The 13,706-nt window shown below is 41.1% G+C and overlaps 1 protein-coding gene across 2 annotated transcripts; it reads left to right on the forward strand.

The window, feature by feature from the left end:
• The first annotated feature begins 996 nt into the window (after positions 1–996).
• On the forward strand, positions 997–12,246 carry LOC123148292 (replication factor C subunit 1). Of its 2 annotated transcripts, none has more exons than XM_044567676.1 (23): positions 997–1,341; positions 1,461–1,598; positions 2,165–2,872; positions 2,978–3,045; positions 3,195–3,270; positions 3,351–3,412; positions 3,500–3,651; positions 3,961–4,127; positions 4,240–4,428; positions 4,535–4,656; positions 4,734–4,941; positions 5,318–5,371; positions 5,525–5,694; positions 6,556–6,646; positions 7,756–7,937; positions 8,035–8,074; positions 8,170–8,294; positions 8,943–9,015; positions 9,515–9,607; positions 10,264–10,510; positions 11,485–11,544; positions 11,632–11,793; positions 11,890–12,246. In XM_044567676.1, exons 1-22 carry the CDS (start codon positions 1,339–1,341, stop codon positions 11,763–11,765), a joined length of 3,162 nt encoding a protein of 1,053 aa, XP_044423611.1. In that variant the 5' UTR covers positions 997–1,338; the 3' UTR covers positions 11,766–11,793; positions 11,890–12,246. The 2 variants fall into 2 exon arrangements, with proteins under 2 accessions (XP_044423611.1, XP_044423610.1); XM_044567675.1 differs by having other exon boundaries at positions 11,632–11,782.
• The last annotated feature ends 1,460 nt before the right edge of the window (positions 12,247–13,706 follow it).

The raw sequence follows: 13,706 nt of genomic DNA on the forward strand, positions 1-13,706 counted from the left end.
GAAATTTATTAAGGAAATTCGGGGAGCAACTAACGAAGGAGTACTCCTTCGGGAGCCCCCGCAGGGGCACCTGGGGTGTGCTGAGAGTGCATCACTTGGCGTGCTCTAGCCGCCGCCACATGGCGTGCTCTCTCTGACTTTTTGTTTTTTATTTCCCGTATGTGTTTTCGGCTTTTTAGATGTTTTTCCTTTTTTTTTGCCTTTTCGGTTTTCCAACCGTCTTTCTTAGCTTTTGGACAAAAAAAATTTGGCGCGAAACAATGCTTTTTTTGTTGCTTCTGCGAGAGGCAGATTCCATGGCCGTGTCTCTCGGAAACAGAAAAAAACGTGTCTTTTTCCTTCCGTGAGAGGCACGGATTTGCTTCAGCGAGAGACACGGTCGTGCCTCTTCTGGAAATGGAAAAAATGCTCATGGTTCGGTTTTTTTCATGAAAAAAAAGTTCATCAAAACCTATCAACAGAGATCTAGTTTTGAAGATCTTTGATGCGAGGAATCTAGCGGTGTGAACGGTTCGAAATTTGGATGCACGGTTTAAAAGATAAAACATTTTGAATAATCGGATCTATGAAAAACGGAACTGCTCGCAGGTCGCGACAAGTGGCTCACTGCATGGTTGCGCCATGCAGTGCGCCTTGTCGCAATCTGTTGCAAACAGTGCCACTTAATTTGCAATGATTTCAAAAAAATTCGGATTTATAGTCCCGGTAACCCAAGAAAACAAGCCGAGTAACTCAAAATTAGGAAAAATAAAAGCCCAGCAAAGTCGCTGCATGTAGCGAAGGCCCAGCCCAACATAGCATAAGGCCTGAGTTATCTCGTGACCTAGTCCCCGCCGCCACACACACACCACGGCACCAGCACGGGCCGCAGCGGCACGACGCCCTCTGCCTCGTTCCTCGCTCGTCGGCGGCTCGGCGCGAGCCGCGCGACCACATCTCCCATTCCCCCCTCCCGAATCTCCCACGTCTCCCCCCCCCCCCCCCCCCCCCTCCCGAATCTCCGTTATTTTTGTTGACAAAATTTTCGGGTAAACCCGAACGCCCACCCGTCGCCAAGCCCCCGTCCGCCGTCGCCGACCCGCAGTCTCCCTCCCCTCCGCCCTCCCATCCACCCGAAACCACCCCGCACTGCCGCCGCCGCCAACCCCCTCCTCCTCTCCTGTCACCCCCCGGCTTGCCTGTGTCGCCAATACCCAGCGGCGCCAATCGACCCAAAGCGAGGGCCAAGGAGGCGACGACGCCCGCGCCCCTAAAACCCTAGAGGGTTTCCCGTGGCGATTGAGCCAAGAACCGGCGAGTTCGCGCGCCTGGGCCGGGCTTTTCCCGGCCAGGACTGACATGGTGAGTTCTTTCGTGGCCCCTCGCTAATCCAGGTTTCTTGATTCGACGCGGAAGGTCGGTTTCTCGATCCGCTCTTCTCGGCTGACGGTTTCGCCCTTCTTGGATTTCTTGTGGCGCAGTCGTCGGACATCAGGAAATGGTTCATGAAGCCGCACGACAAGAATGCCGGTGCGGCCAAGCCCTCTGCCGCCGGCGCCGCGCCGCCGGCGGCCAAGAAGCCCGTGCTCAGCATCCCCGAGAAGGCTGCGACATCTTCGGTAGAATGCTCACTTTTTTCTTTCTGCTTCTTCGTTCATCTGGTTGGTTCGGTGCTTTTTCTAGGTCTTCTTTAGCGGTTTGTTTTCTCTAGCATCGCTGTCCAGGATTCAGTGCATCGGCTCAGCAACTCGATTTTCCTCGCTCCTACAGTTTAGGAATCCTAGATTAATGCATTTCCTGCGGCAGTAGCCCAACCATAACTGCTAAAATGCTCTATTCTTTCTGCTAATCAGTGTTGGAATCTTTTGTGCAAACCATACATTAATATCGTTATATATAGATACAGACCACCCAAAAATATTCTAGATTTGATTTTCGCATGCACTGTTTATACAGTTTAAGAACTGACTTTGATTTTTCATGTCTGGTTGTGCACCATGAGTCCATGATATAAGAATGTATTGGCAGATAGTACTGTCAATCAGATTCTAAGCTGGGTATGTTCTTGTACCACCGTCGCAGTTAGACCAATGGCTCGCTTTAATTCTCCACTGACCTAAATTATTTGATGTCCCCCAGTTTATATACGTCACCTGTAATCAAATACTGTATCTGGATCATGCAGGTGTCTGGCAATCAAGATGCTTCAGCTAGAAGGAAGACAAGCAAGTACTTTGCACCCAAAACAGAAAAAGATGCAGATGTTGCTGAGAAGAGTTCTTCTAAAAGAAAACTTCAGAAAAGCAGCGAGGACCTTGAGGATGACATCAAGCCTTTCGCAGCAAACAAGGCCCTTAAGGATGAAGAAGACGACGACGACGACTTTGTGGCGCCTTCGAAAAAGAAAACTCCAGTGAAGCCACCACCATTAAAGAAGTTGAAGGCTGCATCTAATGATGATGACCAGGACGAAAGGATGGATGAAGATGCCGAGACCCCTTCCAAAGCAGCTGGAAGGGGAAGGGGAAGGGGAGGAAGAGGAGCAGGAGCAGCCCATGGAAAGACTACGAGTCATGATGATGGTGGTGGGGAGGACAGGATGGATGAAGATGCTAAGACCCCTTCCAAAGCAGCTGGAAGGGGAAGAGGAAGGGGAAGGGGAAGGGTTGGAAGAGGAGGAGGAATGGCTCATGGGAAGACTACTAGTGGTCTTGATGATGATGGTGAGGAGGATAGGATGGATGAAGATGACAAGACCCCTTCCAAAGCAGCTGCAAGGGGAAGAGGAGGCAGAGGAGCAGGAGCTACTCCTGGGGGAAGAGGTAGAGGAGGGGGTGGGAGAGGTTTCATGAATTTTGGTGAAAGGAAGGATCCCCCTCACAAAGGGGAGAAGGTAATTCATAGTTCTTGTCACAAGTTTCTGAAATGCCCAACCCTAAACTGTTCATTCCATGTTCTGAATGGTTCAACCCTAAACCGTTCATTCCATGTTCTGTAGGAAGTCCCAGAGGGTGCCCCTGACTGTTTAGCTGGTCTGACATTTGTCATAAGTGGTACCCTTGACAGGTGCGAGTTACTTTCTTCATTTTTTATACCGAAGTGTTTTGTTTTCTGATCATGCAACGGCCAATGCACATAATTATCTTAACACTTCCAACTTTCTTTATTGAGATGATCTGGCCAGTAAATAATCATAATTTTCTGTTTATCTGCAGTCTTGAACGGGAGGAAGCAGGTGATCTAATAAAGCGTTACGGGGGACGTGTTACCGGTTCAATTAGTAAAAAGACGGTATGTACTATAAAAGTTGCTGCTGTAAGTATTAATGGCTTATATCTTTGTTGACAACATGACATCTCGCTTGTTGGCAGAGTTACCTATTGGCTGATGAAGATATTGGGGGAGTGAAATCTAATAAAGCAAAAGATCTGGGGTATTACTTGATAGCTTTATTTTGAGAAGGATTCTGTAAGTTTGTTTTTAATTGTCACTGCTTGATACATGCTCACGTTTATTGCAGAGTCCCGTTCTTGACTGAAGATGGTTTATTTGATATGATCCGGAAATCAAAGCCTGCAAAGGCTCCTGTAAACAAACATGAAGGTAACAGCAATTCAGAAAAGCTACTGAAGTCACAGACGAAGAGCTCTCCAGTTAAAGCTGAAAGAAGAGGTAACCAGGAACTTTTAAATTGTAATGCATCTATAGTTTATAGGACAAACATAATCCTGCTTAATTGCATTAACCTGGAACATAATTACCGTGGTAGTTCACTCCTAACTTTGTACTCCCTCCGTCCCAAAATAAGTGTCGCTGATTTAGTACAAAATTATACTAAATCAGCGACACTTATTTTGGGATGGAGGGAGTAGATGTTAGGTTGATCCTGCAAATAACATGCCATTGGTATGATTTATTTTCTTAACATTGGCATTTCTCATGTTGTTGATGCTTATGCATATCTTGATTTTGAATTTTTAGCTGTCGATCAAGTCGGTACCATGGGCAAGAGTACTCCCTCAAAGAGTAATAAAGAAAGCAACTCCACCAACAACCAAAAGGTCAAGGTTGTTGACCGCGGTTCTTTGCAATGGACAGAGAAATATCGGCCAAAAGTTCCAAACGACATAGTTGGCAACCAATCAATGGTGAGAAATTCTGCATTTTGGTTATTTTGGTCATGTACATCTATGCACACGTTACTTAGTATGAAGGATTGTTTTTTTCCAGGGAGCATTGACAAACTTCTAATGTATATAGGTTAAACAAATTCATGATTGGTTGAAAAGTTGGGAGGATCAATTCCTTCATTCTGGCCAAAAGGGCAAAGGAAAGAAGCAGGCTGATGGTGGAGCTAAAAAAGCTGTATTGCTGAGTGGACCTCCAGGTATTGGTAAGACTACAACTGCAAAAGTTGTTAGTCAGATGCTTGGATTGCAGGCCATTGAGGTGTGTCTTTGTTCTTGCATACTTCACTTATTTATCTTTCAGGTAATTATGTGTTCTTTATTTACCTTTGAGTCATAAATTTAAATGAGTAATGTATGCATAACAGGTTAATGCAAGTGATAGCCGTGGTAAAGCAGACTCCAAGATCGAGAAAGGTGTTGGGGGGAGCACATCAAATTCTATCAAAGAGCTTATCAGCAATGCTACTCTGAATTATAGTGACAACCGGTCTGTACTACAATATCCTGAACTTTTGCACTTTGATTTATTTTTATTGTTATATGAAGTGTGGAGCAATTTCACAGGACAAAGAAGCCTAAGGCTGTACTCATCATGGACGAAGTTGACGGTATGTCTGCTGGTGATAGAGGTGGAGTTGCTGATCTTATTGCCAGCATCAAGATATCGAAGATTCCTATAGTTTGCATTTGTAATGATCGTTATAGCCAGAAGCTGAAGAGCCTTGTAAATTACTGTTTGCTACTCAACTTCAGGAAACCAACAAAGCAGCAGGTTATTTCATGCCACCATATTCTAATGATTGATGTAAATTATTGTTTGCTTTCCTACTATTGTCTATTACCCTATTATTGCCCTTACCTGTGACAACTGAACTGCTGTTCTCAATTGCTTGCTGCTACCCAGTTAATCTGATAAAATCCGCCTTCTTAATGTTTTTTCTGAACATAAGAAAACTTGGTTATATTCATTTTGGTATTTTTTTCTAATTGTTGGCAAAAGTTGCTTCTTTTTTGACTTTATGTTTTTTCTGGTTTACTTCTCCCATCTCACACTATATATACTAATACGGGGCAGGTTCAGCACTATTTGTATTTTTAACAAAAAAGAATTGTGTTTTGGGGTTGTTTTTAACTTCTGTACTCAACAGATGGGCAAGAGGTTGATGGAGATTGCCAGAAAAGAAGGCATTCAAGCTCAAGAGGTGTGTTCAATATGTTCTCAGGGTTCTGTTCTTATTGATGATCAAAACTTCAAAAAAAGTGGAAACATAGCTCAACTAATTCAATACTAAATCACTTAATATTCTTTGCATATTTCACGTTCAGTTGCTAATATATGGTTTCTCATCTGCTAGAATGCAATGGAAGAGCTTGCAGAAAGAGTACATGGGGATATTCGCATGGCACTCAACCATTTGCAATATATGAGTCTCTCTCAGTCTGTGGTCAAATATGATGATATAAGGTTGCGTCTTAATAGTAGCTCAAAAGATGAAGATATCTCTCCCTTCACGGCTGTGGACAAGTATTATTCCTTCTTTTTAGTATATCAATGTCATTCTATGGAGTTATTTAGAATTTTATTGTCAGTCGTTCAATGACCTCTTCATGTTTATTGATTAATTAACGTTTGGTGTGAAAGTACATACCCTGTCTAATTATGGAAGTGTTAAGGATTAACAAAGTTTTCCGATCACTTACTCTGCTCGCCCTATTTTGATCTTATTAATGCAAATGTATTTGATCTAGTCATTTCTTTTGGGGATGGGTTACTTTTTATTAGCATTGGGAACATATCACATTACAGATATACAATAGACCTGAAGTGGTCTGCCCCTTCCCCGGACCCTGCGCAAGCGGGAGCTACCTGCACCGGGCTGCCTTTAAAAAAAACCAAACTCCACCATTTTCCTAGTTTCTACTGTACATCCGTTGGAAAAGTACCTGACTTAAGTACATGATGATGCTGGTGCTGATGATGTTGAGCTTCATCTAAAGGTTTCATTTGTTGCTAAATTGATTTAGGATAAAATGTTTGTACATGTACTGAGATGCAGCCCTAGAAGCGGTCAAAAGAAGATGACGCCCTAGAGATCTTGGTATTTTTAGGAGAACAAGACTCAGTAGCTTTTTGTAATGGCTAAGCTCCCAACTAGTTTAAACACTTGGAAGTTAGAACTGTTTGCCCCTGCAATTAATTCGTCAGTTCGCTTTTATCTTTTTAATATAGATTTAGTGAGATTTAAGCAGAGCAAATGATATTTTTTCATTCACTTAGTTACATGCTCACTCCTGTCTAATTAAATGTATCTATGCTTATACTTGGTTAATTGCTTGAATGGCTTTCAAACCTAGTGTTCTTCATGGTTATTTATTCAACTTTCAGGCTATTTGGTTTCAATGGTGGGAGACTAAGGATGGATGAGAGAATCGACTTGAGCATGAGCGATCCTGATTTAGTTCCCCTTATTATCCAGGTTTTGAATCAAATTTGTTTTTGTCATCTGTGCAAATGTTAATCCTTCGTGTTTGCATCATGATTTTTTTATTACTATGTATTCCTTTTCTGTGTACTGAATGCAGAGCTACTTATGCTTGTATAATTGTAATGAAAAAATTCCACTTTTCAAGCCTGAACTATGGCCAAAATTCACTTTTCAACTGCGAACTCTAAAACCGTTTGAATAGTTTGCTTTTGTTTTTTATTTTTTCAGTTTTGCTTGTTCATGGTGGCAACATGCCAATAATGTGGTTAGAGTTCATGGTTGATTTTTTTTTTGAAATGTTGACTCTTTTAATTTATAGTAATCAGTAGTCTGTCATAGCGTGCAATTTAAGTGTTGAGCCTAAATTGCATCTATGTTTTTTGTTGCAAATTTAGGTCTTATTTGCTTCAAGGTTGATCATACCACAACTAACCCTTAGACAATACATGGTAACTGAAACCACAAGTGTGGCGGAAAGTTATGTTTATGTGGATGAGAAAGCGTGGCAAGCCATAACTGTGGCTAGAAACCAAACACACACCTAACAAATTGTAGCGTGCCTAAGGTTATCCATCAGACTACTTTTGTTTCTTGACTTTTTTTGGATTGATAGGTACAATAAGTCAATCTACAAGACTGCGAGTAGGTAACCATGTCACATGCCACACCCCTAAGCTCTATGAGCTAAGCTCCACTGCTAGTGATGCTTGGAGGCCGGTCGCTCTTGCTGAAGCCCACAACCGTGCCTCTGCACTGTTAATGCATCATCTAACTTAGGCTAATATTTCTGAATTGGTCAACATGAAGGCATTCCCATTTCATAGTAATGCTGTTACAGCTTCGCATATGTTGACACGTTTCTCCTGGAAAGCTTGGAAGCTAGCTTTCATTTTTTCTTTTCAATCATCTCAGTTATTATATGAAAGAAATTCCAGCTATTAGTTGCTGTATTGAACTACACATGATGGTTGAGTTGGCCTGTACCAGAATTGTGTGCAAATATGTGCTTTAGGACTGCTTCTGTCTTTGAATTATTGTGACCCTAGTTGCTTCTATCATTAAGCCTGGTTATATTCGCGTGCTAATATGTGCCATTGTAGGAAAATTATATCAATTATCGGCCTAGTGCCGCTGGGAAGGATGACAGTGGTGTTAAAAGAATGAATTATCTTGCCCGTGCCGCTGAGTCTATAGCGGACGGTGATATTGTTAATGTGCAAATAAGAAGATATCGACAGTGGCAGCTGTCCCAAGCTGCTTGTTTGGCTTCATCAATAGTACCGTATGTGCATTGATCTTTCCCAATGGTTATTCTGTAGCGGTATTGATTTATTCGAATGTTTCAACACAGTTTTCTAATCTCTTTCAAAAAATTTCAGTGCTGCTTTGATGCATGGAAATAGAGAAGTCCTTGAAGCAGTAAAGTTCAAACCCTAAGCATCCATTACTACTATTGAGTATATTCTATTTTTTCTGAATTTTAGTAGACTGATTTGGATACTGATTTTCTGCAGGGTGAACGAAACTTTAATAGGTTTGGTGGATGGTTGGGCAAGTACTCAACTACTAACAAAAACAAAAGGCTACTGGAAGATGTCCATAGTCATATTCTTGCATCACAGCAAGCTAATTTGGATAGGTGGGTATAGTCCAAAACTAGCTTGCTTTCTGCCGAATCCTACTTTGTTAAGTTTCTGGATTAGTAGTAAAATTGGTACTTATCCTGGAACCACCAAAACCATGTTTCACTGGTAAAGAGTAGGGTACTTATGTACATTGATTGCTGGATTATCGATATAGATCAGAGAACAAAAAAAAACAAGCCAATGATTTTCTTGGCTAATTGTTTTATTACTTGTAACCATGATAAAATGATATGGAACTTTCAGCATGAGTTAAGGACCACATTATCATCTGCTAGGAAAAAATATGGGCCATGGACTTCTTTTAAGTGGCCAGCCAACTATTAGTTGCTGGACATGGCTTGCTCATTTTCCAATGTAACTACTTATGAACAAGTGCCTTAACAGTCAGTGAATTAGGGGGTGGTGGTGGTGGTGCCTTACCCTTCTCTTAACTTGCCTTGGTCACATCTTCGAGATGGAAGATTATGATTTTCTATTTCAAACCATGTAAGCTGAAAAAACAGATCGTCTTTGTGTTGTAAACAACTAATCATTTACCAGAACTCAAGATCCTTTGACAAAAGTTGTAATTTGAAAGACCGTAAAGGATCTGTGCTATAGTTTCATTGTAGTCTCAGTCTTGTAATTGTTGGGATCTGCAGGGAGGCGTTGAGGCTCGATTATCTCACTCTTCTCTTGAGACAGTTGACTGACCCACTGAAGACAATGCCTAAGGTATTGTTTATCATAACCTTTTTGGACTATTCTTGATCATTCACTCAATGAGTGAAGCATAAAATTGATTTTTTGTTCAAAGCTTCCATAGAAGATTCATCGAAATATCATATGTCAACTGCTGCATTTGTTCAAGCATATTGCTGCATATTGTACGAATTGTGCCTTGACAGGTCTGCTCCTTATGAGGAAGTAATGCATGATGAATTGGCTAATTATAATTTTAATAAAAAGAGGAGAAATCTTATTTTTTGTTATTTAAGGATTTTGTCAAGAGGCTAGGCGGGGTTTGACACACAAAGGCTTGCAACCTTGCATGCTTTCTCAATTCAACTATTATCATCTTAGAATTAGTATTTCTTTTGTTGGCAAAACATGCACTCTGCACGCACACTATTGGCTATTCGTTTGCAATGCAGTAATCACGCATGGCATCTCCCATGGGGAAACCTTTATCTGAGAAATCTGCCTGTGATCTTATGTTTGTAATTTCCTGCAGGAGGAGGCTGTCCAAAAGGTGGTGGAGTTTATGGATACCTACTCTTTAAGCCAGGAAGACTTTGACACGCTTGTTGAATTATCTAAATTTAAGGTTGGTTATTATTCTAAAAACTGCCTGATGGTATTCATTAACTGTCTCTTTGAGTGGCAAATTAGTTAATAGATAATACATATACTTAAACGTATTTGGTTTAATGTAATGTTAAAGTTATGCATTGTAGATATTCTAGATGATGTAAACTATGTTGCACTGTGCTAATTATTTTGAGAACGTGTTTGTGGTAGTTGCGTCTGCAACTGTTGCATTTACCTTCTGTGTAATGTTTTCATAGTTTGCATCGTGGGAGCTATAAAAATTGCTTGAAAACATCAGTGAAATATGAAGCTCGTGATGGTGTGGAATTCTGGACATGATAATTCGTGCAGTAGTGATGAGAATACAGAGACAAGTTAAAAAATACAACAAAGAAACAATAGAATCTACTTGGTCGGACAATGTATGTTTTCAGTATCGCAGTATTTGCCATCAACTCCACAAGCTTATGTAGCTTGTCAAAGATTAGGTCCTTTATTTGTTTTTCGGTGCATTGTTGTTCAATTCAGATCTTTATCATTACAACCCAGTTCACTGCTCAAATTAATTTGTTGAAGCATCCAAGCAGGATTCTTAGTTGAGCAATGTTGTTTCAATGTAATTTGATTACCCTCTTTCCTTTACATGGTGCTGAATATATTTTTGTTCTGCAGGGCCATCCAAATCCTATGGATGGTATTCAACCAGCTGTTAAAAGTGCCTTGACGAAGGCATACAAACAAGGAAGTAGCTCTCGTGTTGTTCGATCAGCAGATCTAATAAATATCCCTGGCATGAAAAAAACTTTAAAGAAACGAGTGGCAGCAATCCTGGAGCCATTGGATGAGAGTTTGCCTGAAGAAACTGGAGTAGCATCTGCAGAAGGTGATGAAGAGGAATTGTCTGATGCTGAAAATGATGGTACGTGCTTTTTTCTCGGTAAATGAATATATTGTACCAAAAGAGAATCTTTAATCTTTAATGCTTGCTGTTGTACATATTGATTAGTGTGTTCTGTTTTAGGAATACAGATAAATCTGTTGACACAATTGGTACCAGTATTGCTACAACATTTTCATATGCATTTTCATTCGTTATTTTATCTGTAACATGCCATACAGTATGTCTTTAGCCAGTCATGATACGGTGTATCTGGTGTTGGCAGAGATACTAATCGAGTAATCATCAGTCCAAGGAACTATGAATAAATATCTGTAATAAGACTACGTTTTGTCTGTACTTATTTGCTCCAAACTTCTAACATTCAGTCGGAAGGATCACAGTGGTCAGTCAGGCTCTTTTTTTAGTTTGTATTACCACCAAATTCAGGCCTACTCCCATGTAGTTTGTTCTGTGAAAAGTGGGATATCAGAGTGCAATATCTGTAACATGCAATGCACGGCTAGAAGAATTATTTTCTGCAGAGTATTGTTGCTGTACCTAATATATTCCTACTTGCGTAAAAGCGTACATGGGTTTGCAGCAGGGGCAGAAATTCAATGAGAAACATGGAATCTGGTCTTCAGTCAGGCTTATAGATCTGTCGCAGATGCTAGCAAATTTCTCGGTGCCTGATGCTCTTTTCTTTTCTGGGTACACCTAATGTTCTTTAGTAATGCTGGAAAACTGTTGGGAGGGTCATGGAATTGTTGTTCCATCACAAGAAACTTTGTCTTCTCTGATCTTGGAAATGTTTGTGTAGCTATGCCTGTCAAATAAACCAAACAGTGCTGTGTTCATATTTATACACGCCTCATATATAGCATCAATGATGTAATTTTGGATGGTAGTTTTTTGTATCACCGCTGTACTGATCGGCGCAGCAGAGTCATACCTACTTTATTTTTTGTACTAGTCAATTTTCAGCGCATTGACTGCTTCTGTTTTTCTTTCAGATGAACTTGTGCCTGGTGACTCGAAGCCAAAACTGGACCTGCAGAGTGATAATAAGAAAGGTTATTTGTCATATTCTGCCTTGTTTGATATTGTTATTATCGTCAGGATATATAATAACTAATTTATATGTTGGATTCCACTCGCAGGAATTCAAGTGCAGCTCAACCTGAAGAGCAATGGCAACGGGTCGAGCGCAAAGAAGGCGCCAGCAGCAAGATCAAAAGCTCCTGGGTCTGCAGGGAAGGCTGTCGGAGGCTCAGGCGGGAAGCGGAAGAGGTAGCCTACCGCCGCCGCACAGTAAGTGTCTAGTATGTATATACTATACCCAAATGTCATGTGATAATACCTGACCTGTCAATCGTCGTGAGATACATTTGATCTGATCACTATGCTGTTGGTTTCAGATGATGACTGGCTGGAAGCAACAGACCCCAGATAGTTGGTGGTCTCGTGTTTGGTTTCTCCTGTTACCCCAGTTGTTCCCATTTGTAGGGAAAACCTGTTTGCTTGCACTTCATTTGCTCTTGTGTTTCTCGCCGCTGCCGGAGGGGCTTGTTTAGCGTGTGAGCTTTTTCTCCTGACGCAATCCGCTCTGAATCTGAAACGGTTAGGTGTGTGTATTTTTCAGAGATGTAAACCTGAAACTAGAGAACATCTGGATGCCTGGTTCTGCCTGTTCCCACTGAATGCTCGTCTAGCTTGCTGTAGATAACATGGTTGTAACACGCGAAAGGACGAACATGCAATCTGCTGTGATCTTCTGTTGTGTTGTTCATCTCGTAGTGTGAGCTTGGTATGTCTGATCTGGGTTTGTGGTCTGAACAGCCCACGGTCGCTCTTTCTCGTACAGGCGTGGTGTTGGCAAGGTCGCCCTTGCTCTTAAGCGTCGTTGAGGAGAGATTAGCAATTAATATAGGACTTGGTGTTGGTAGGACTTTTAGGACTTTGCGCAAGGATGAAATCTGAATGGTCCATTCATGCCAAGAGATTAGCAATTAATATAGTGACTGAATTAATACCCAGACAATACACAGTTTAATTCGGCAAAGTACGCGTACATGAGTTGGTAGATAGTCATCTTATGGAGATGGATACAAGCGAATCCACAAGCAAAATACTGCCATGACTGCTTTGGCATGTTAATGTGACGCAGACCAATTAAATGATGACCAGATGGAGGGTCTGCCACGCTTTAACACTTCACTTAAATGTCTGGTGCGAAATGCTGGTGGGCGTGATGAAGATATTTGTATCCAGTGTACTGCACATACCCGTCCCAGGGCATGACGCAGACCATTTACATCAGCTCCAGCGTTTTGCATCTATGGCAAGAATTATATCACCGCCTGAATTGTCTGCTTAGTTCAGTCACGAAAGAGACCTATAATAAATCAAGAAAATCCGTTTCGTGCACCTGAACACAACCACCTGGCCCATATATTTATAATCTTGCTTGTGCACCTAACACAGCTACGTGGATCAAAGACGTCTCCATCATTGAATCGTCGCCATTTTCTCTGGGAGTGGTTACTTGCACGCAAATGAATGCAGGCGTAGCGGTAGGCTGGTTGTAACGGGGTATCATATACTGGTATCATGCATATGTTATCAGTGTATAATACTACCTTATTAATGCATAGTATCATATATTAGTATCATATAATACTTTAGTTATTGTCATGCATGACACATACTATAATATCATTTATTATGATACGGTATCATGATATGATACTCAATTCTCTTTTCTTCATTTAATTTTATGGCACTTTATCAAAATTGTCTAGTTGACATGCATGATACTAACTATGATACTACCATTACGACTAGATAGTTAGTATATTCATATGTGGACACCAAAACATATTCTAACAAACGCATACATGTAGAGGAGATGATACAACCGTATAAACATGCCAAATTTCAGGGTCAACACTTGATGTTGATCTCGGGTCAACACACCAGTACATGAGTTGATGTCTTCTTGCCCTGTGAGATGTTGATCCAATCCAAAATGCTTAATTGATTATGCGATTATGCGGCAGACGACGTGGGATTGAAAATGAAATGTTGGCGAGTGCTTAGTCTGTGGACATTGCACACCATATTTTTTATCCGATTGCATTAATTAAACAAAGTATTACAATCATCGGAATCACTAACTTCCGAAGGAAAATTCCCTAGCCAACACGCATTGCGCTGCTTATCCTCTTTGACTCAG

This window comes from Triticum aestivum, chromosome 7A (assembly GCF_018294505.1).
Source record: "Triticum aestivum cultivar Chinese Spring chromosome 7A, IWGSC CS RefSeq v2.1, whole genome shotgun sequence".
Lineage (NCBI taxonomy): Eukaryota > Viridiplantae > Streptophyta > Magnoliopsida > Poales > Poaceae > Triticum > Triticum aestivum.